Below are 25070 nucleotides of genomic sequence, written 5' to 3' on the forward strand. Positions count from 1 at the left end.
GCTCAGTGATGGCCATGACCACATCTGGGAGCAGATCCCCCAGGACACCAGCCACCGTTTCATGAGAAGCATGCCCTGATGCCATCCAGCATGTCGGGGCCATACGAACTACTCAGCTGCGCTGAAATTCATGCAAAATGGACTAGCTTGTGGCGTCATTTTTTCCACGTAGATTTTCGGGGGGTCTTTAAATTCAGTCCTCTGTGGATTGATCATTTTCATTCCCAAATAACTTAGTGGCATCCTTTTGTTCCTAACATATTACCCGGTCCATATCAGTTTGAATCCTACCTCACAGGATGCTCGTTTAACGTATCATGGCTTGGACAGTTGTCCGCACCTCACCATCCCACCACAGAGGTCCCCCAGGACACCACTTCTTTGGGACAAATTATCCATTCGCACAACTTCTCATACCACTGCTATGCAAATGACACAAAGCTTTATCTGTTCTTTCCACCTGATGACCCCTTGGTCTCGGCACGGACCTCGGATTGCCTCTCAGACATATCTACATGGATGAAGGCACACCACCTCCAGCTAAACCTCTCAAAAACCAAACTGCTGGTCCTCCCAGCTAAACCTACTGCTCCCACCTACTCGAATGCCCTCATACAGGCATATATACTACCCTCTGACCGTAGGGCTCTTCAGACAAACATTGTCTAGCTCTGCCACCGGTACTCTCAGGTCAATCCAAACCTTTTTCATCTGTCGTTCCTCGTTGGTAGAACGCGCTACAAGTTCCTACTAGAGCAGGGGCATCCCTCTCTATCTTCAAAAAACTCCTGAAGACCCAGCTCTTCAGAGAATATCTCCTAAGTAGAACTACTTACAACTAGCTAATTCTAGCACTTACCAGCTGACTTGACTGTATAAAAACAGCACTCACTGATGCAGTTTTCCCTATTGTACACAATCTATTTGAATTGTTTTAAATTGTTCTAGAATTGTTGAGAGAATTGTTTTAAAAGCATTAAACTATTTACCAGGTTGTAAGTCGCTTTGGCTAAAAATGCGTCAGCCAAATGTAATGTAATGTAGATATCCAGCATGATGTTTTTTCCCCATTGAGATCTGTTGTTTTATTTTTTTAAAGTGTATCATTTTTTGAGCAGTGGTTTGCTCAGAAAGAGAAGAAGATAGAATAAGCATTTATTGATGATGTAGGTAGTTACTTCAATTAACCAAGATGTAGAATAATTGGCTTATTTTCTTACACATAGTGGCCATATTGGAATCTTATATTATATACCAGATTATACTTGATGCCTCATCATATATTATTGAGGTTGTCATGTGATAAAATGACTGTTCAAACTTGAAATTGTTTTTGAATGATATTTCTATCATGAATAACAATAGAGATGGTCTACATTTTCACATTTGGTATCCGCCATATTGGATTTCAAAATGGCCAACAATTGAAAAAAAAAAAATTATTGAAAAAATTGAGTGTTAGAACCAGGGCTTGAAAACAAAATTATTTTTCAAACGTTCCGTTCCGAACGGTTCAGGTAGGCCTATGTTTAACGTTTTCGTTCTTGCATGCGTTCCGCCACCAACATATCGGTCCTGAACCGGTTCGGAACGCAAAATATTGTTCGTTCTTAAAGTTCCGGCAGTGTTTGGCGGGCCTATCAAGTCTATTTTTGTGGACTTTACCTTAGAATACAGTGGGCAGTGCTTCGACTTGGCCAGCTTCACTCGCGGTCCGGACGTGGGATCACGCGGTATCACGCGACTTTAATTTGTATTTTCCCAGTGTGACGCTGCAACAACCCAAACAACCGGTAGATGGCTCAAGTGAGCAGGGTGTCTCGTAAAAAGAAATGGAGCCTGGAAAACCCTACACAGACTTCACTACAAACTTTAGCAGACTGGTTTAGAAATACTTTAATAGCCAGAAATATGCCTGCCCTGCCCTAATAAAGAAATATTTGGTTAACTTAGTGAATCCCGTTTGCAGCCCGAGAAGAAACGCGAGGACAAATTAAACATTCTGGTTTTCTCCGAGTGCAACGATGATAGACAGACATCATTTGGACAAAATATAGAGCATATTAACCTCCGTTGCTCAGCCAAATGCCTTCCTGTTACGTCCTGTTATCACGGAGTTACAGGGGATAAACGATTTTTGATGGTCACAAGTTTACTTCATTCGCGGTTTATTTTTTTGATTATTAAAGAGTGTTTTTCATTTAAAGGTTTGACTTCGTGCTTATTCAGTAGAGCATTTAGTGCTCTTCCCAATCCCAGACGTTCACATTGCATGTTTGTTTGTAATGGATGCAACCGCGAGATACGCTTGTCATAGGCGCCGATACCGTGGATGCTCCGTCTCTCGGGCACCCACTGAAAACATCGAGCATCCACGTGTGACAGCTTACAGTCCCGGCTAAATTTACATTAATTTAAAATCAAAAACCGCAGTTTATGTTAAATTCAGCATCTCTCATAATGTGATTGGATATGTTGCTGTCAATTCCCTACTTCATATACTAACCACCAATGAGAGCGTCTCTCGTATGAAAATTCCTGACAATTCCCACCTGAAGAATTAACTAGAAGGCTTTGTCGGTCTTCAGCCCGAATGTTTAAAATGTATATAGCCCTGAATATCATTTTAAAAGTAGTCTGACAAAGCTTATTGTTTTGTGACACAGCTAAACACTGGTAACTCATAGAACGCCTATAACATAGCCTAGGTGGTCAGAACTCACAAAAGTAAGCAGATAGAAAGAACTCACGCATAAATTTAGCCTACAACACGCAGACAGCTTTATGCTAGGGGAGAGAGCGTATGCCAAGACTGTGCTTTATGATTGTTGCCTTCTGATGGTATCTTGCTAATTCACTGAACTGCATTAGGTGACACAAATGGTATTGCCTTTATCTTATAACTCCTTGTCTGAGCGACTACCAGGCCTATGGTTTTTAAAAGTCAGATGTTCCCTGACAAAGACATTCAAAAATTAAGAATGTTTATTGACTTGAAAAATACACTAATTTTTGCAAACTCCCTTCATTCAACCCTTGAAGACATCGCGGGTCTGGTGCGCTTATGTAGATCGTTTCTCGTACCATTTAATTTCTCAGAATTTAGATCTACTAGGCCTACAATAACGCCATCACCAAATACATCTTTTATTTTTAGTTGATCAACCACAAAGAGTAGCATAGGCCTACTGTGCACAGTGCACTGACGACTGTAGCAGCCCAACGTAACCAGTTGTTGTAGATGAGAGGCAACCCCTTGTTTCAGATAGCCTGGACAACATGTTACCTGGGTGTTGCCTACATTATTAATTAATGGTAGCCTACAATAGTTAATTGATTCAAGGCGTAACATATTATTAGTTGGCTCAAAGAGTAGGGAATCAGGATAGAGAGAGTCACGTGTGTTGCTTTTTATGGGATCGAATCCAGTTTAATGCTAGTTTTCAAAACATATTTTTTACATGTCTTTTGTCCGAAAGTGGCTGTAATGTAGCCGAAGCCATGGCGTATGAAAAGCGACTTCAAACCGCCTAAAACAACTTGTTTGTGAATGTCTGACAACTGCTGCAGCGCATGCACGCTAGAAGGAAACCAGTAGGTGGAGAAACCAGAAGGCACACAACACCGAACGATTTTAAGGCTATTTCAAGATAGGCTACTCAATGGTGCTATTTCACACGATTATAGCGACCCCACTCACCGGGTTAGTGGAAGGTGTTAATAGACGACATAGCCTACAGTGGACTAGGGCTGTCAAAATTGCTCAAAAATGAAGTTCGAATATCCCTCTAAAATAAACACATGTATTCGAATATATTGGAATATCTAGGCTATATTATTTGGCGCATTATGTTAGTGATGCGATCATGTCATCTGTTTTTAACTTTTTTGTATGGTTATTGCTTGACAGGGGGGATCCCAAGCAGCTTTCAGCCATAAGGCATTTCCTAATTCACCTGACACTGATATTCAAAATGTTGAAACTATTTCGGCATAGCCTATAAGCAGTTTAATTAAATGTAATGTTTGTTTGTAAACAAACGGGCTACTTGGTGAGGCTTGGCCTCACAGATGCGCTCGTGCCTTAAATGGCAATACAAATCTTCATGATAGGCCTATTAACTGACCGCCCGATTCACGTTGGCTGGGGGGCAGGGGGGGCCATCAGACATTTGTTCCCAAGGGTCTATGAATTGTTAACCCGGCCCTGCCCCCAACGAACGCAACTTTCCACCTCTGAGATAGCTGAAAAGAAGTCTAGAGGACTCCTAACTCACTAGACCTACTTACTGTAGGCTGTGCAAACCACAAGCCTGCATTCGAGGCAGGCCTTCTGTTGAAGAATTTGGTATAAATCCTGCGCTAACAGTAATCCTCCTACCCCCGCTACCACAGCTGTGGATAGTGTGGCATGCTCACGCTTTATGTCTCCTTCTTGCAAACTAGGCCTATAGCCCAACCATTTACGTCTTCAAAAAATAACAACTTGCCAGATATGCCTTCATAAATTTGGGCTTCATTCAGAGTTTTGTTCTTTCACTGGAAATGACTCTTCTACATTTGCTGCCTGCTGCATCCTTTCGGTTTGTATTGTTTAGAAAATGTTTGACGTCTTGAGTTAATGCATTAAACATTGTTTGCTGGTAACCAGCCACAAATAGCCTACAGATTCTTGAGTTCTCTCCAAAATGTGCCCGTTCTATAGGCTATCCAAGTGCATAATTCTGCGGCATAAAGCAGATGTATTTGTGTATTGTACAGAAAAATAAAAATAACCTGTCAAGCAGTCAATTGACTACATTGCAGTCAATAAGTAGTGCAAATTATGAAACCAAACGTGGGTCATAGTTGTCTAAGCCTCTGCTGTGAGGCCAAACCCATGAACAAAGACGCATTGATATCTGCAATAGTTTTTTTTTTTGGCGAAACAAGCTCACAGCCGAACAAGTCATACTAAGGGAGAGGAGACTGGCATGTGATCTCCCCACGGGCCAATGGATGTACAAGTTTTCTCCTGTGCCTACGATATTTAATCCAGTGTTTTGTCAAATTGCAAAATGCTATTCGTTTTAACAAATTTTTATGATAGTATGAAGTACTTTTTGTATAGGGTACTATCTTAATTGCTTTATACTCAATACTTGACCAATGGCTATTGCATCTGTCTATTGAAAGAGAGAATGTGGCATATGATATACTGTGTAGGCTTCATAAAATAAAATAAACAGATTGCTAATGGCCTACAAGCTGATCTGGGGGGCGTTTCCCGTACAACTACGGAGGTTAGCTTTTTACTAACAGGATGCATCGTTCAACTAACAGGATGCATTGTTCAACTAACCAACATGTAAGTTACGACTGTTTCCCAAAACTGTCGTACTTACATAGTACTGTAAGTTTGGACCATGATAGTTTCCAAACTTCAGTAGTCTGAACTAAGGTGGTTAATGACGTTTAGTAGCACGTGAACGGGCACCTGCACATACTTATGTGGCGCATTGCGTTAAGGCCGGCAGATGACAGCCGCCGTTACCAGTACCCTGTCCAAGAGTTCGAATCTGGGTTAAGACGTTGACAACAATATTGACATCGTTGTTTACCTAAGTTTATCTTTTGTGCAGATCATATTATCAAAATCAGAATCAGCCTTCTTGGCTTGGTTTTAATTAACAAGGCCCCCCCCCCCCTCCATGAAAATCAAAGGCTACATATTCTCAGCTGACTCGTCAAAAAGTGCGCACCACCTTATTATTATTATCTGCAAGTGTGTGACTTTTACTTACGTGCACATGGGTGCAAATTGACTTTTAATTTATGTATTGTCTGCCTTGGGCATTTTAAAATATGGATGTATGGTGGTTAGAAGTGTAAATATCAATTAGAAACCTATATATATTTATAATTATTAATTTGCAAACAAATAACTGGCGTCAGTGACGTCTTTGACATGAAGATCCCTGGAACTATGCTTCTAGCATTCTACCACAGGTCGAGAGGTGTAGTTGTAACTACACAACTTTACGATAGTGGTTGCGAACGTTCGTTGCTACTATGGTTTTGGGAAACACTAACGTAGTGGAACGATGCATTGGACTATGTAAGTTCCAAATATGAATGTAATTCTGCGGCATAAAGCAGATGTATTTGTTTATTGTACAGAAAAATAAAAATGACATGTCAAGCAGTCAATTGACTACATTGCAGTCAAGAAGTAGGGCAAATTAATTCTGAAACCAAAACGTGGGTCATAGTTGTTCTAAGCCTCTATTGCGTAGCCTGTTAAAAACGTCGCCAGATAGTATTAAATCGGCAACAACATTGTTTTCTGCAGAAGCCTACCCAAGGCTACAGATTCATTCTGAACAGTTATTTCTCTACTGGCTCAATTATCACACCACTGTTTTGGAGTGCGTTAACCCCAACACTGACAACAATGTAGACAGCAAATTTCGATTTCGATTTTCGTTACCACCGTGTAGTCAAGCCTTAAGCCATACCCAAGTAGCCTAAATCGAGGTAATGTTTAATTATGCATGATTTATTTTGTTATTGAATTCGTAGGCTGGGATTACTCTCGGCAACAACACAGTAGGCCTAAACTGTTTTCTAAACTTAAGCTGATCTCTCTCATATTCTCTCTTTGATAAACGTCCTATTTTTGCTACTTGAATCTTAAACTTTTCTTGTCCCTATTGATTATTAGTCTGATTGAGTAAACGTTATTGGCTGGCTGTGATTGACCTAGTAGGCTTCCATAGAATATAGCCACGTTTACTTCCTGTTGCGAGTCTTCTTGTTTGGCGGCCAATTCGCTTGCGGGTGAGACTAGGACGACTCACTAATAGTAGCGGCTCAAAGTATACGGAGGCTCGTAAACTTGGGATGACTGGTGTCCAAACGGATTATAACGTGGAACTTGGCTACCGAAGCACTTGTGGACTACGGGGTGTTGCTCTGCGAACTGGCTCTCTCTCTCAGGTGACTAATTGCTGCACACACACTGTTTAATCGGCCTAGCTGTTTTGTGTACGTTTCTGTATGCTGGTCGCTGTCTGTGACAAGATACAGACCGTAACGTTTGCTCGGGATTTAGAGACTATAAATAGATTCTTCAACATCGTAACGTTTTCTCGGGGATTCAGATACTATACATGGGCTCTTCTACACTGGAACGTTTGCTCAGGATTTAGAGACTATAAATAGATTCTTCAACATCGTAACGTTTTCTCGGGGATTCAGATACTATACATGGGCTCTTCTACACTGGAACGTTTGCTCGGGATTGAGAGACTATAAATAGATTCTTCAATATCGTAACGTTTTCTTGGGGATTCAGATACTATACATGGGCTCTTCTACACTGAAACGTTTTCTCAGGGTCTGATGCTACATACTGACGGCAATTATCTTCCTGGTGATTGACGAATCAGTCACTGAACTCATTCAGAGGTTAAAGGTGTCGGGTGTGCTTTGTCTGGTTGTGTCGGAGTGAATTAATAGCTGAACTGAAATGGATTATGTGATGAATGAGTTGTGCTGTGTACTGCTTATGAACATGAGCCTGGGGTTTTATGGGAATCGTATTGATTGCTGACTCAATTGTTTGATTTCTTTTCATTATTATTATTTTATGAGATATCCCAGTGATGGACTTTGGCTTCACAATTACCTTATTTCTTTTCATATGGGTCTTGTCATTATTCCCCTGCTGATGATTGAAGCTCAGGGTTAATACACTTGGTATATGATTGACACTGTCTCTATTGCCTATTGCTTTTCCTGAGATTTACCTGAGCTAGCCGTACAGGTTTAGCATTAGCCTAGTCCCTTCTAGCTGCTGTGTTAAATCTGGTGGAGGTAGTGGTCTTTTTATGCTATTTCTTTCTGTGACACTTCTTGTAAGTGTCTGGCGCCCAACACCCAAAAATACTTTTTCCTTCTAAAGGCCGCTACAGATTTGGCGCCCAACGTGGGGCGGAGCCTAAAGAGCATAGGACCGAGCTCCCAATAAAAATGAGTGACACTCAGAAACAGCACCAGAAGACCCGGAAAAACTGCCAGCTCCTGCCAGAACCATCTCTTCTTGATATGGATCTTTGTGGACTTGATGAGCTAGCTACTCTACTTCCTCCCCGTCCATCAGGCCCCCGACCAGATACTTCTACTGATCGCGGTGCGAGACATTTTGATATTTTACACCGATCTGTTCAATGCTTGCAGTCCACTATAGCTCATAATTTCCTAACATTCTCAATAAGTCAGGAACAGCTTAACACTGATATGAAAGACATTGTGGAATGTATCCCATCCCTCATGGCTGATCTACTAGCTAAACAACAAACCGACTTTGGGGCAATAATGGATTCTCACATCACTTATCTGAACAGTCAGTTCACTCCTACCTTTAATTGGCGGCTGAAACACCAATCTTTTCCACTCTTCAGCAAATCCAGACTGAAGTTGCTGCCTGTACCAGAATGGTGGATTCATTCAATATAGAACTTCCGTCTTTAAGGCAACACCCGCTTCAGACTGTGTTTTCTACCCATGCCGCCACCCAGACAGTAACTGTCCCACCTGGAGCCCTTGGGAAGCATCGGTTACCAAAGTTCCAGTCCACCATTCAACCTGGCTGTGATGAAGCTGTTTTTGTTCCCCCTTCTAATCCTTCACTGTCAGGAGATTTAAGAGGCATGTTTGTTGGGAAATCACCGATCAAAATACAGTTTCCTTGCTTTGGTAGGAAAGAGGATGATCTTGACCCTTTAAGATATGTTGAGAAGTGTCATGATTATCTTGCTCTGAACCCTCTGCCCGATGAGGACATCATTGCTACATTGCGGAATGTTTTGTATGGAACCGCCATAGATTGGTGGGATGTTGCATGTGAATACATAACCACCTGGGCTGACTTTGAAACCCGTTTCCTTTCTGCTTTCCTAGCGGAGGATTATGATGATGAGTTGGCTGAGAGGGTGCGTACCAGATTTCAAGGGCCGACGGAGTCTATCCGGGACTTTGCCTATAACTATTGTGCCTTGTGCAAGAGGTGGAAACCGGGGATTACAGAGCCTGAGATCATCAAGCTCATTTTAAAAAACATTTCCCCTCGCCTAGCCAGTCAACTTCGAGGTCGAGTCAAAGAGGTGGAGGAAATGGTGAGACTAGGCACTCAGCTCGAAAAGGACTGGGAACATCACCAACAGCTTACTCAAGTTAGATCAGCCTCTTGTATCCCTTCAAGTCGTCCTTTCACTACCATCCGATCTACACAGACTGCAGAGAAGACTGTATTGTGCTGGAGATGCAAAGGCCAACATCCTCCGGGATCCTGCCCATCCTACTCCCAAGGGCAGATGAAAGAGAGGAAGGGCACTGAACCTGCGCAAGCCTCTCAGGACAAAAGGGGAGGAATGAACGCTGTTGTGGGGACAGATGTCCCTGAATCCTCTTTGACAACCGTACTTGAAGAGACCTTCTCACCCCCGTGTCTTATTCCCTTGCCTCGTCAGCTCCTGGTGCCAGTGTCTATCCACCAATGGATGGGGAAAGCTATTCTGGATACTGGCTCTACTTATACGCTGATGCAGGAAGTCCTCTGGAAAAAGATGGCCTGTTCACAGGAGAGTTTGAAGCCCTGGGTGGAAGGTCCCCTTTATTTGGCCAATGGAGAAGCCACTAATCCGCTGGGATGGGTAGATCTTACCATCCAGTTCCACGACTTGGAAGTCCCTCTGCTGGTGGCTATCCTACCCGCATCTTGCTTGGCCTTTGCTGTTGTTCTAGGCTTAGACTTTATGCACTTCAGTGGGCTTAAACTGTGCATTCGAGATCAGTCCTATTACTTGTCTTCTGACCCTTCCCTTCCTTATCTTTTCCAGCATGGGACAGCTGATGTGTCTGGCTGGAGTCTTCAAAATCCGTCATACTCTGATTGCCCTGAGCAAGGAAAAAACACTTGTATTAAGTCTAAAACTTCTGCTCTTATGACTGCTGTTCCCCCCGTTGCTGTTGAGACCTTGAAACCTACAGCCTCCTTTTACCTGCAAAGAGCCATTGAGAATGCTATACTGGAAGAGGATCAGAGAGACTTTTAAAACCCTGATGGAGTCCAATGATGATGTGTGCACTTTGACCCCGGGTAGAACTTCTGTCCATGCCATATACACCCAGCACCAGGTTCCCATTAAACAGCGTCCCTATCGTCTGTCACCAACTAAACAGCACATTGTCATGGAGCAGCTCAATGACATGCTGAGCCAAGGCATAGTTGAACCTTCTAACTCAAGTTGGTCCTCGCCTGTGGTGCTGATTCCAAAAAGAGATGGTGGTCATCGTTTCTGTATAGATTATCGATGCCTAAATGCTTGTACAGAAAGTGATGCGTATCCCTTGCCTACCATTCAGGAAATCCTGGACTCTTTGTCTGGAGCGACCATCTTTTCCAATCTAGACCTCAATAGTGGATATTGGCAGGTTGCTATGGATCCCCTTAGCAAACCAATGACTGCATTTGTCACTCCTGCTGGTCTTTACCACTTTAATGTAATGCCATATGGGTTAAAAAATGCACCCACCACGTCCCAACGACTTATGGAAAGGGTTTTAGGGGAACTGAGGGGACAGATATGTTTTGTTTATTTGGATGATATAATTGTATATTCCAGTTCAAGTAAACAACATCTCTGTGACTTGCAGCAAGTCTTTGACAGAGTGAAATCAGCTGGCCTCACCTTGAATTTGAAAAAATTTAGCTTTTGCCAGACATCCATGAAGTTCTTGGGACACATCATTACCCCTCAGGGCATCCAACCCGATCCAGATAAGATTTCTGGAGTAATGAACTTTCCAACACCGACCTCCCTCAAAGAGGTACAACGCTTTCTTGGCATGGCAGGGTGGTACCACTGTTTCGTGCCAGGTTTCTCCAAGGTGGCCGAGCCCCTCAACACAAAGGGTGTGAGGTTTAGCTGGAGTGAGGCATGTCAGAGGGCTTTTGATACTCTAAAAAGTTTTCTGACTTCTCCACCTATCCTAGGCCACCCTAACTTTAATTTGCACTTTGTGGTGTATACTGACGCCAGTGAAACCGGCCTTGGGGCGGTACTCACTCAGCAGACCGGGATTGGTACGGAAGAGGTCCTAGCATATGCTTCTCGGACCCTCAACAATGTGGAGAGAAACTACACCACTACTGAACGTGAGTGCTTGGCTGTAGTCTGGTCTTTAGAGAAGTGGCAGTATTATTTGGAGTCAAAACTCTTCACTGTGGTGACGGATCACTTGGCACTGAAATGGATCCTCTCTTCTAACAGCACAAACAGTCGATTAATCCGTTGGGCTTTGCGTTTGCAAAAATTCAACTTTGTCATGGAATATCGCAAGGGGAAGCTTAATAGTGTTCTAGATGCCCTGTCCCGCACTTCCAAACGTCCTGAGGTGCCACCTAGCTGCAATGCTATCCAAGCCTCTTCTCCTGTGAAAATCTCCATCAACAAGGTTAAGCCTGACTCTGTGTTCCCTTTTGATGATGAGCAGCTGTGGAAAGCTCAGCAAGAGGATCCTACCATAATGGAGATTCATCAAAGTCTGTCAGAGAATGGAGAAAGCAGCAAATTCAGTGGCCGATTCTGCATCTTGGTTTATTTCAGAACTGAGGATACCGGTTGTCCACCCAGTATCCATTATCGGATATATGTGCCCTCCCGTCTTTCACATGAGATAATACAAGCTTACCATGATATCCCTGTGAGTGGACATCTTGGAGTTTTTAAGACTTATCGTCGATTGAGAGTAACTGTGTACTGGTCTGGAATGTGGAAATCGGTAAAGAAATACATACAGGAATGTCCCATATGCCAACAGTACAAACCCGAGGTGAGCCGGCCTGCTGGAATGATCCAACAGACAAGGGTTCCACAGCCCAATATGATGTTGGGTGTGGACCTTATGAGACCCCTACCTAGGAGCCCCTCTAACAATGAGCACCTACTAGTGGTAGTTGATTATTTCTCATCATGGGTGGAGCTTTTCCCTCTTCGGAAAGCAACTGGCTCCTGTTATTTCTCAAATCCTTCGAAAAGATATCTTCACACGCTGGGGTGTCCCCCAATTCATTCTTTCAGATCGAGGGACTCAGTTTGTGTCTACCCTCTTTCAAGAGTTTTGTTCCCATTGGGGAGTGGTGTCTAAGCTTACCACTACTTATCACCCGCAAACTAACTACACTGAGCGCGTGAATCGTACTCTAAAAACCATGCTAGCATCATATGTGGGTGGACAACATAACCATCGAGATGGATTATTGCCGGAGTTCCGTTTTGCTCTGAATAGCGCCGTCCATGAGTCACTGGGAGTCTCTCCAGCTGAGGCCCACATGGGAAGACGTCTGATGGGACCCATTGACCGTGTTCTACAGACTACTCCTCCTCCGGAGACAACCTCATATGACATTGTGGACCAACAGAAATCCATGTTGAAACTCATTGAAAATAGCAGGGTCAAGGCCAGACTCAGGCAACAAAGGAATTATGATAAAAACCGCAAAGATGTCTGTTATAAAACTCAGGACCGAGTATGGGTCCATCAACATCCTCAATCCCAGGCGGCGAGAAAGTTTACCACTAAACTTGCCCCTCGGTGGATTAGACCTTACCGAGTCGTGAGAAAGATCGGACCCTTAATTATATTGTGTCTCATGAGGAGACTGGAGAGAACCCACGCTCAGTTAACGTGGTAGACCTCAGAGCTTGCTATCCCACCGCTGAAGAACTGGATACACAGCAAAAACAAAAACTAAGAAAGATTTTCTTAGATGACTCTTCAGAGGAGGAATTTCTGGGGTTTCCTTAACTAGTTCCTGTTTTTGAGATACAGGAGCAGTTGCTTTCTAGTTCATCCACACAGGGTCTTTTTCTATGGGGGGGAGAGTGTGGCGTATGTCATGGAGCCTTCACCATGCCCGCCCATTTTCTTAAAACAGCCTTTACCCATTTCTCTTTAAGTTATCTCTATCCTTTACTAAGCAAGAGTAGGCCTAAACTGTTTTCTAAACTTAAGCTGATCTCTCTCATATTCTCTCTTTTATAAATGTGCTATTTTTGCTACTTGAATCTTAAACTTTTCTTGTCCCTATTGATTATTAGTCTGATTGAGTAAACGTTATTGGCTGGCTGTGATTGACCTAGTAGGCTTCCATAGAATATAGCCACGTTTACTTCCTGTTGCGAGAGTCTTCTTGTTTGGCGGCCAATTCGCTTGCGGGTGAGACTAGGAAGACTCACTAATAGTAGCGGCTCAAAGTATACGGAGGCTCGTAAACTTGGAATGACGTGTCCAAACGGATTATAACGTGGATTTTGGCTACCGAAGCACTTGTGGACTACGGGGTGTTGCTGGTCGTTGTCTGTGACAAGATACAGACCGTAACGTTTCAGATTCAGATACTATACATGGGCTCTTCTACACTGGAACGTTTGCTCGGGATTTAGAGACTATAAATAGATTCTTCAACATCGTAACGTTTTCTCGGGGATTCAGATACTATACATGGGCTCTTCTACACTGGAACGTTTGCTCGGGATTTAGAGACTATAAATAGATTCTTCAATATTGTAACGTTTTCTCGGGGATTCAGATACTATACTTGGGCTCTTCTACACTGAAACGTTTTCTCAGGGTCTGATGCTACATACTGACGACAATTATCTTCCTGGTGATTGACGAATCAGTCACTGAACTCATTCAGAGGTTAAAGGTGTTGGGTGTGCTTTGTCTGGTTGTGTCGGAGTGAATTAATAGCTGAACTGAAATGGATTATGTGATGAATGAGTTGTGCTGTGTACTGCTTATGAACATGAGCCTGGGGTTTTGTGGGAATCGTATTGATTGCTGACTCAATTGTTTGATTTCTTTTCATTATTATTATTTTATGAGATATCCCAGTGATGGACTTTGGCTTCACAATTACCTTATTTCTTTTCATATGGGTCTTGTCATTATTCCCCTGCTGATGATTGAAGCTCAGGGTTAATACACTTGGTATATGATTGACACTGTCTCTATTGCCTATTGCTTTTCCTGAGATTCACCTGAGCTAGCCGTACAGGTTTAGCATTAGCCTAGTCCCTTCTAGCTGCTGTGTTAAATCTGGTAGAGGTAGTGGTCTTTTTATGCTATTTCTTTCTGTGACACTTCTTGTAAGTGTCTGGCGCCCAACACCCAAAAATACTTTTTCCTTCTTAAGGCCGCTATACCGCTACACGCTATAATTCAACCCTGTTTATAAACGAACCTGTCTGTTGCTGACAAGGCCTATCTCAAATTTCCCGTTTAACTCTTCTACATAGAATAGGCTATAATTGCGCAAACATTTCAAATCCCGACTTTAAAACGACAAGGCGTGGACAGGCAAAATAGGCTATTACGCATAGGCTACAAACAATTTCCAAATCAGTTTCAGTAGCCTACGCTACGAGCTAGCCTAAAATCTGAAGTGGCAGACAGATAGGTTACATTACAACAGCAAGACAAAATATACACATTTGGACCAAAGGTCCATTTATTCGTTTTTTTTTTCAAACTGCAGAAATCAAATTATTAGGCTGTTCGCCTACAATCAAACGAGTAGAACACTTAGGATATGCTTTTGTGAAATTTTATAAAATATATAGAGACTGAAAAAAAAAACGTTATTAACCGGTTTTGTGGATTTCAGAATAACGTTTCTGTTCCGGAACAGTTGAAGACCATTTTGTTTTCGTTTCCGCTCCTCGTAAAATTCTGTAAAATTCCGTTCGTTTTCGGTTTTCGTTTTCGTTCCTTGAACCGGTTCGGAGCCCTGGTTAAAACTTAAAAGACTTATTTTTATCTTGTTTAATTTTGAAGTTGTATCAACAATTCTATTAAGAATGGTAGCCATATTTGAATTTAAGATGGCCGCCTCAAGGGGGCGCTATGTGTTGGAGTCCATTTCAATTTTTGATCACTAGGGGTAGTACTATAACTGTGCCAAGTTTCATGCTTTCTGCAAAAACTGAACGATTCCGGTGCTTAGCCGCTGTACTATAAGTGTGTAAATAGAGGTTAAGAAAGATGTTCTACTTCTTGTTAATGCAATGTTTTTTTTTTTTTTTTTTTGGGGGTGGACTGGCCTGCCCCGCCCCGCCCCCACTGATAAAAAAAAATCTAGAGGAAACATTCTTTCTTCCTACCTGACGAACAGGTCGCAAGTTGTCAAAATTAATCAATCAACATCCTAACCTTTAGTCTGTGATATGGGCAGCATTCTTGGACCCTTTATCTTTTATGCATCAATGATGTCCGTCAAGTGTGTAAATATTCAAAATGCTTACTGCACGCTGATGATGCTGTGATTTTAAACGCCCTGACTTACCAGAACTACATAAACAGCCATGCTATTATATTTTATTTTCAGATTCAAAATAGTACTTCACCAACACTTGCAGCACCAGGCTTGTGCAAAATTCCAGAAATGAATAGAAACTGGCTCTTAACCCTCTAGGCGCCACAGGTGACTATAGTCGACAAGATGCGGCACTGAATAAAACGGCCGATTTAGTCAAATAGGGTGTCATATTTTGTTCGACTTCCACTCCACTAGATGGCAGACATGTCATACGTCATCCCAGAGTCGAAAAAAGGACACGCTTTAAACAAAACTTTCTAGCTACAGCGCATTGAATCAGTGCATGAAATACCGGAGCTAGTGTGCGTGGTGAGCCACTTTGTCAGAGCGATATTGTCAACGCCAGTAGTATTTGCATTAGATTATCGCCTAATGGCATCAAAAAAGTTTACCTGAAATGAAGTGTTGGGTCTTCTATTAGCGGACCCTGATTCTGAAGGGGAATATCTGCCTTCAGAAAAATGGCGGTGATTCGTTTAGTGAGGCTTCAGATCGTCCCTGCCTTGCAATGATGCAGCTGGACAAAGTGAGAGTTTACTCCATAGTTTAGGTTACACCAAGCACAAGCGTTGAATCGTTTGCCCAATGTCACTGGTGGGAATAATGTTTCACGGGTTGAGTGTTCATCGGGGAAGTTAGCAGGGTGTTAGTGGTGTGGCGAACGAGGCTGGAGGTAGCCTAATATCCATAGCGCTAGCTTCTGTCTTCTGAACGTGTGCCTCTCCACAATCGCGGCGACAGTAACGTGGTGGAGCCTTTGTCTAATGCCACTGGGTATGTTAGACGAGGTCGAAGTGCTCATAGGACAGTTAGGGGGGAACGTAGTGGCAGTGTGGGGAGTCGCAATGAGAATGACAGTAGGCCTAGTCCGAGCTGCATAAAATTCTCTCCCACTTTCGGTAGCCGAGGCAGATCTGGCCATGCTGCTCGCATGGTGGAGGTGGTGACACGCTCTCTCCCTCTCCCCACACACACACACACACATTAGGTCATGCATAGTCTATCACAAGATGATGGGAATGCCGCCCCTGTATGGATAGGGATAGGAGTCATCTCTACAGCAAAAGGCCTGCTACATAAAAAAAAAAAATGTCAGCCATTTAGTAATGATTTACACTGTTGATTTGCTATCTACTTCCCTGATCATTTAGGACATACAGTACACTATGTGTTCCTTTTGTGTGTTCATGTCTTTGTGATGTGTGTGTCTTTGTCAGCTAAGAAAAAAAAAACAAAAACATCAACAAAAAGAAAAAAATACTAACATTGTCTCTTGTCTTGTCTCGTCATCTCACTCCTGATCTGTGCCTTGTCGTGGCAAATGAGCTTTGAACTAAACAGGTCTTGTCTACTTGTGTTTGTGTGTCATCTGAATAATATATATGTGGCCCATACATGGAATCAGAGTGCCTACTGTATGTAGTAAATGGAAAATCTCTACAGCAAAAGGCCAGTCTACCGCTACATGCATTTGGTTTGTTTCTGCCATTTATTAGTAATGATTTACACAGTTTGTTCACTACTTACTATTTACCTGAGCATTCAGTATTGTGCAATATAGCATACAGAAGGTGAGGGACATTTTGGGGGGAAAGAAGTGGTGCATTTTATCATTCAAACATGCGACTTTTCATGAAAATTCTATAATCCAAGATGGCCGCCACCATATGACGTCATAATATGCAAATTAGATATAAACATTTAATCTCTACATAAACTTTGGGTCATCCTTAATATTTCTCTAATTTACAGAAAGTCTCTATCTCTTATCACTTTTAAGATATAGCCTTTTGAAATGAAGATGTCAAAATTGATCGTTTCGGAAAAAAACCTCTGGCGCCTAAAGGGTTAAATTCCAATTCAATTCTTGAATTTCTCTTGCATTTCAATTGAGGTAGCAAACAGGAAGCAGAATTGCAATTCGAATTGTGCACAACCCCGCTGTACATGTGTTTCTGTCTTCATGTGCTGTAACTGTGTAGAAACTTCCAGAATTATTGCCACCCCTGCTGAATTTGACTAAAAACAGGTGTAAAAAAAATCATCTTTAAATGATTTATTGTAATCTCACAACGAAAACAATGAGGAAAATCCAACCTTGAAGTGAAGCAAATTTACTCTGAGGAAATACCTCATTAAGAAATACCTCATTAAGAAAAAAAAAGAAAAAATTGGCACCCCTGCCTGTAATACCTTGTTAAGCCTCCATTTGCCAATAAAACAACGTATAATATTATCTTACAAATAAAGGGATTTGAGCACATTCTTCTCCAGACTCCAGACTGCCTAGATCCACACTTGTGCATTCTCCTCTTTGACTCTCACCACTATTTTCTATGGGTTTGGAATAGGGGCATGATATGGCAATTGCAGAAGCTTGAATTTGTTTTCAGTAGATCATTTATTGTTTTGATCTGGACATGTGTTTTGGTTCATTGACCTGACTAGTGCAGTTCACTTTCAAACATGCTATTTAAGCATGAATTTAAGCATGGCTGCAATTTACAGATCAAAATGACATAAACCAGCTGTTTTGAGTTAAGGCCATATGTTTTGCCTATTGAATAACTTGATGATAGAGAAGAAACATAATTTTGTGGAATGATGCATCATCATGACATCTGCAACCATGTGACTCAAAAACAATCTCTGGTAGCCTATAAGTGACATCACACTCTGTCGGTCACTCGTTGTATGTAGCATAAAGCTTTTAGTTACGGCTATATGTTTAGTCTATTGAATAGGGTTGGGCACCGAAACACGGTTCTAATATGGCACCTGTGCCGACGCATTTCGGTGCCACTTAAATCTAGCGGGTTTTTTTAAAATACGAGGCATCACTGCACCTCATGCGCCATCTCTAACGTCTTGCTCTGATAGCACCACATCCAGATACACCGAAACACGATTCTAATATGGCACCTGTGCCGACGCATTTCGGTGCCACTTAAATCTAGCGGGGTTTTTTTAAATACAAGGCATCACACGAGGTTTTAACATACCTTATGGCAAGCCGCCTACAATGGATAAACTTGAAAGCAGAGTTTACTATTGTGTGTGCATCCATGGCAAGCTGTTTTAACATTTAAATGTATTATGTGTAGAAGCAATGAGATATTGATAGTAAATTAAATATAACAGTTCGATTTCACGTTCAAATTTGTCTTATCAATAAAAAAAGCAATTCATGCTTCAGACCATTTTATTGTAAAAACAAAGTACCGGTTCAGGCACCATTTTGCCACCGGCACCATTTTAAAAGTATTGATTAGGCACCGGTATCGTTTAAAACCCAAACGATACCCAACCCTACTATTGAATAACTTTTTGGTGGATTGATGCATTATCATATGAAATTCTGTGGAGCAAGTGGTCCATGTGGCCTGGGTCATTTCCCAATCCCACCCCATCTCTCTCTCAGGGTTCTTGCTGGTTTCAGTAAGTCAAATTTAAGACCTTTTTAAGACATTTTAAGATTTATAAGATAACATTTTTAAGACATAAAGATTCAAATTTAAGACCTACACGACACATTACCAAAGAAATATTTAAATCAAAGAAATTCTGAAAAAAATCATTTTATTTCAATGAATTCAGATTAGGAACCTTCCACATTCAACAACGTCGACAACCCAATTGATTTTGACATTGCTCACTTGTAGTATACTCAAGGAAAAACATCTGTGTCATGTGCCGAATGCCCAAAACCTTAGGACCACAATGAAAATAAGCTAAAACAAACTTGCCCTCAAATAGAATAGATTTCATATCATATTTTTTTTACATTACAAAACAGAGAAGGACGTCTTTGCAATTACTGAATCAGGGAACATCACTTAAGAGATCGCTAATCTCACTATTGCTATTAAATGAGTGGTGTTTAGTCACCACTGTCGTTCGACGGAGGTGCGATGATATTGAGCTGGAGACCGGAGGGACCAGTCATTAAGGAGGACGACGGCAGGGGTGAGGCACAAAACTGGCTAATTGGCCTCCGCTGAAGGCAGTTTGTGGCTAGCTGTTTTGTGGCTATGTTTCTCTCATTTTGTGGCTATGTTTCTCCACTCTGGCGTGTGACCAGCACCTTCACACCTTAGTCCCTAATTGAATAGTTTATTTTGCAAAATTTGCAGTGAGCTTCGTACCTGGAGCTGGCTACCGCTTGTAACCAAAAGCGGAAATCGCTGTGATCTAGCCATGTCTCGTTGAAAGTACACTTTCCCATTTTCCACACGTAGCCGAAGTTGAACAAACGTCTAGAGAGGAGACGCAAACATATTTCGCGGGCAGGTATTGCATATATCACGGGATTTGTACTTTTATCACTGCATTCGTACCCACACCAATATCCCCCAGAAAGAACTACAACACACTGAACCAACGTTCTGAGGGCAGCGTTCTGCTGGTTTTGTTAGAGCTCCGCTTTGTAGGGTACGACTCAATCCTTTTTTACTACTTTAATAACTTAAATGCGGCCGGCATTTCTGGAAATCAACGAGGGTAAAACCTTTTTTAGACTTGACTAAATGAAATTTAAGAACTCAGATTTGAAGTTTTTAGAATTTAGACTTTTTAAGACCTCACAAACCCTGCTCTCTCCAACTTGCTTCCTGTCACTTTTGTCCACTATCCTGCAAAATCCTTAACTTAAATTCTAAAAACTTTCTCAATTTAATTCTGAATTTTGCACAAGCCTGATTTTTATACATGATCAATTTTCATATGTTTCATTCAATTCATGTTAAGTTTGATATACATGATGTCAAGATGCTGATTTTAAATTGCAGAGATTTTGTTTGATATGCTGTAATATGCTGAAATGGCCATATAATTTCAATTTAATGCCCATATCGTTTCAATTTAAATATCTTGCCACGTGAAATGAGTCATACATAGCTCAAACTTTACAGGTAATGATAATATTAACTTAAACAAGTTAAACATAAAAACATAAAAAGCATGACTATTTCACTGGTCTTAGCCCTACCATTCCTAGCGGTTTCATCAGATTCGTTTCAGGTTTGGTGTAGAGGAATTGACACACGTCAGATATGTAATTTTGATACACACACCATATGTGAGAGTATTGTTGGATTATGAAATGTCACGAGTAGTGGAACCGTAGGTGCTCAGGCCAGTCATCGATGCTTGCGGCCATATTTAGCAGTTCTGTTTCATCTGCTCAAGATTTCTTCCTATGAAAAGGGATTTTCCCAGGGGGCGCCTGTATTACAGTTGGGCCCAAGTGCCCATAGCGACCCGGTTTGAGTCCGACCTGGGTCATTTTCAAATCCAACCCCATCTCTCCCACTTGCTTCCTGTATGTCTCCTCACTATCGTACACAATAAAGGCAGAAAGCCGCCAGAAATAATTTAATATATTTTTCCTTACCACAGTTACCTTTGTGCTTGCTCTAGGAGATCTATACCTTGGCTTTAGAAAGCACTTCAAGACAATGTCAAAATTTAACTGAAATCAAAATGTTTGATATTATGGGATAAATGTTTGAAAAGAGACTGACACCACTCACAGCCACTGGATGTGATTCTTTGACTTCTTGGTGACAAGCTGTATACCCTCTAGAACATTGGTGATGTCATAGATGCGCCGTTTTTGTACATCTAGAGTCTGTGAGGCCCAGTTGAGGTCCACAACTCCATCAGGTGATTGGGATAGCAGGTCTAGGAAGCGTTTTGTGGTGAGGTTCAGGGAAGTATCATAGCGTGACTTCTCTGTGGAATTCTTATAAACTGAAAAAAAGAAACAACACCTAGAATTAACTTTATAAAAAAAAAACTCCTGAGCTTATATGCACATGGTAAAAGTAGCTCCTACATGGCATATTTTTCTATTTAGAGAAACACAGGGATAGGAGCTGGCATCACTCAATCTCATTTTAGTTTCATTATCAGCTTCAGGTCATGTAAAAAATATATATTTTTGAAGGCAATCCATGTCAAACAAATCTTTGTAGATCTGCTGTAGACCATGTACATGACCTGCATACACATGGATTAGCTTGGACTGGCTTTAACCCTTTCGTGCCCGTGCCAAACATTCCATTTTTGGTGCTGGATGACCTTACACAAAAAACGTATTTCTTGAGTATAATACATACCATCAATTGGATACACATACCATTGTAATCAGAAGGATCAGTTCTATAAAATTATGTAAAATAGATATGGTAATGTTGATATAGTAATGAAAAGTCTTTGAAAATCCTCTCCAAATATATACCGAAATTCGTTCTAATTTTCATCATATTTCTCTACAAGATAGAGAAAAATATATAGTGTATGACATGTTCAGCACGTTGTGGGCTATTTAACAAAAAAGGCTGAATTGGAATATCATTAAACTTCCAAAAGTTATGATAAATTTAGTGATCAGTGTAAAAAAATGCAAGAAACGGGATTTGTTGATAGAATTCACATTCTCTTTCTCACCAACAACATAAAAGTATGCATAAAAACTAATAATGAAGTCAGACACAATGGTTTAGATTTATTTGGTCCATAAGAATAAGCCTTTTTTTTAGGCAAATGTTAGTCAATAAGAATGATATATAAAAAAATGTACCTTACCAGTAATACAGGAAGTAAGTATACTGTATATTTATTAAAGATCATTTCGGAATAGAGACATAAAATACATTTGATTCAACAGATACAGCTTCCTTATATAAATCAGTATAATATGAAAATTATATACATATATAAAATGTATTAATATTTATGAAAAGCTAGGAATACAATCAACTTCAACATCACTCAAAAATCAATGTGTTCTAAACATTAGAACAAGCCTGTTGAGAATAAACACATACACACACATATACACACAAACTCACACCCACACCCACACACACAGAGGAGGATAGGGAAAGGTGAGGTGGGGTGGGGAGCCTGAAGGTTGAACACAGAAGAGCTATGACTCATTACGAAATGCATCCCCTTCTGCAGAATGCCAAATCTGACAGCATTTTGTTTACCAAAAAAACGTCACCGACCGCTACACCCCGGGCCATACAAGCTACTTTAGTGTTGTTATGTATTTATTTTATAACAAAGCCAACAATTTTTCTTTGGCTCCTGCTTTACAGGAATATGTACTTGATAAAAAGAAATTTCGACAGAAATGCCTGCCAGCTGTTGTGATAGATTTTCTCCAAAGTCTTTCTGGCTGTAGCTACCAAACCTAGGTTCAACACCAGATTCTGCATTGCAAAACTTGAACTAATAAGAAACTACTGACAACGGCAATGTCAATGGAGAAAAAGTGTACACAATATGATTTATCATTTGGTCAACGCTCCCTGATCCCTGCAGAGACTTGGTTCCCCATTAGCAATGGATATTAGGTAGGGAAGTGAAGCCCCATGTCAATGATCAATCCCAGAAAACTGAAACTCTTCTGGGGTCTCTTCGTCCCATGCCCTGCACTGTGTGTTTCCATACGACGGCCTACTAAGCATAGCCTCCCACCCGTCTAATCTATTTCACACAGTGTTTTAGTGGCAGTCTGCACCGACTGATTTTATTTCTGAAATTTTCCCTGTAATGCTGATAACATAAGCTTCAATTTGATATGATTGGTTAAGGGGTTTATGGCGCGAAATGTTTTGGATACTTGAAGATGAGTCTTAAAAAATATTTTCACTTCAGTCGGTGCATGAGACGTGGACAGCCGGATGCCAGCTGCACTTAGTTTACCTCGACTGGAAACCACACAGCTGGATAAACTGAGGTAATATTGTTTTTACATCGGTTCTAGTTATGGTTTATCTTAATTTGAAGTCCTTAAATCATGTTATTTGACAGTAATATGCTTTCTCATCAGCGTCAACATTATGGCATAGCGGGGGCTAGTGCATCATCACATCACTTGAGCTAGCTGCATTACTCTGAACTGCTTGCAATATTCACGTTTGCTTTTGATGTCAGGTATTTTCATTTGACAATTTCATTTAAAAACCTGTTAGAATATAACCTGTAGGCAAGTTTGTTTTCTAGTACCAATTTGCTTGTTAGGTAAGCATTACATTGGCAAGACAGTAAAGCATACCAAAGCTGAATAAATCAATGGGTGCCATGTTTCTAAGTTGCGTTACGTTCTGACATGAAAAAAAGTTGAGCGATATGTTTACTCCTCTTAATATGTAGTTGTAGAAAACAAGATGTGAAATCACAGATTCTGTCAGAAATGTAATTAACTCATTGCCTTTCCTCGGGTTGTTACCTGTAGTGTTGCTAGGTTACGGGGACGCTGGCGAGACCCGCCGCTCCGTCTGGCGTCATGTTTTTGTTTGTTTTTATGTAATGTTTGTAATTTTGTATTTTATGTAATGTCATGTTCATTTTTTGTATTGATTTGTGTAGTTAAATGTATTTTCTCTTTATTTACGTTATTCTTGATAGTTTTCGTGTTATTCTTAGTCCTTTTTAACGTTACTGCTTCCAAGTCGGCTGATGTCGTTAACGTTGGTCCATTAGGAGCTTGCTTTGGCTAACGTTAGCTTTTGCCCTGGACTGACATCCTTCCATCCATCTGTGAGCGGTGCTGCACTTCACTGTCTGGTCAAGGAGATTTCTCGGAACAGCTGGACCTAGATGCTACTCTGATCTACCGCGGCCGCCGAGCTGCTGCAGACCTGCGAGCTGCCATCTGCCTTGCCTGAAGTCTGGATTGTGCAGACTAGCTTCTAGCTGCTAACGTTTGAAACTACCTTGAAAAACTGCAATCTCTCGAAGTAAATTGTCGCTGTCATAAGTCCACCGAGTTGCTGATCTGCAGGATCGCCCACGACTTCAGACAGAAGAGGGTTAAAGCGGAGCATCAAGGATCTTATGCTTCCAGTGATCTAGACTGCAGTCTAACTGTTACAAGTAGGGCTTAACGTCACTGAAGTTACTGAAGGCTTGTTAACGTTAAATCCTCCGGGTTGGTCTGAAGACACAGCTGTAGCTAAGCCATATAATTGCCATTGGACTGAGTTGGACTAAGTTAACACGGACTCTTCTTTATTTTAATTTCTTATTTATTTATTTTATTACTTGTTAATTTTTGTTTGTTGTCTGTCTTGTATGTCTACCGTTAGGTGTCTCGGGTACGCTGGCGATTACGCCGCTCCATCAGGCATCTTTTGTCTTGTGCGTCAATTGTTGTTTTGTAAATTTGTTTGTTTGTCTTGATGTCACGGGAACGCTGGCGACTGTCTTACGTGTAAATGTTTAGTGTGTAAAGCGACCTTGGGTGCTTTGAAAGGCGCTATGTAACAAATAAAATGTATTATTATTATTATTTAGTGCAGATAGATAGATAGATAAATAGATAGATAGATAGATACTTTATTGATCCCCAGGGGATTCAAGTGCAGTCTGTAGTGAACTATTTTAGCTTGCTAACTTCTAAATGACAAACATCAGACGTGCTTGTCTCAACATTTTCTAAGATGGCATGACTTGAAATGAAGAGTTTAAGGGTTGTATTTTGGGCACCAGCGCATGGCGTAATACCCGTTATTCACCCGCGGAAAGTTTAATTTGGTATTATGCACGTTTATTTTTTAAGCAGGATAAATGTTATTTTATTCAGTCATTTGAGCAACATTAGGGTAAGTGTTGCTTTTTCCAGCCTATT

The 25070-nt window shown here is 41.2% G+C and overlaps 1 protein-coding gene across 2 annotated transcripts in view; it reads right to left on the reverse strand.

The window, feature by feature from the left end:
- Positions 1-25070, reverse strand: part of e2f1 (E2F transcription factor 1) — a 145149-nt gene that overhangs the window by 70509 nt on the left and 49570 nt on the right. For both annotated transcript variants that reach the window (XR_007193370.1, XM_048241474.1), the window contains exon 3: positions 20959-21178. Coding sequence is in view for 1 of the 2 variants with exons in the window: in XM_048241474.1 (XP_048097431.1) it covers positions 20959-21178 (220 nt within the window). In the remaining variant the exon portion in view is untranslated. The remainder of the gene's footprint in view (positions 1-20958; positions 21179-25070) is intronic.

Source organism: Alosa alosa, chromosome 4 (assembly GCF_017589495.1).
Source record: "Alosa alosa isolate M-15738 ecotype Scorff River chromosome 4, AALO_Geno_1.1, whole genome shotgun sequence".
NCBI lineage: Eukaryota > Metazoa > Chordata > Actinopteri > Clupeiformes > Clupeidae > Alosa > Alosa alosa.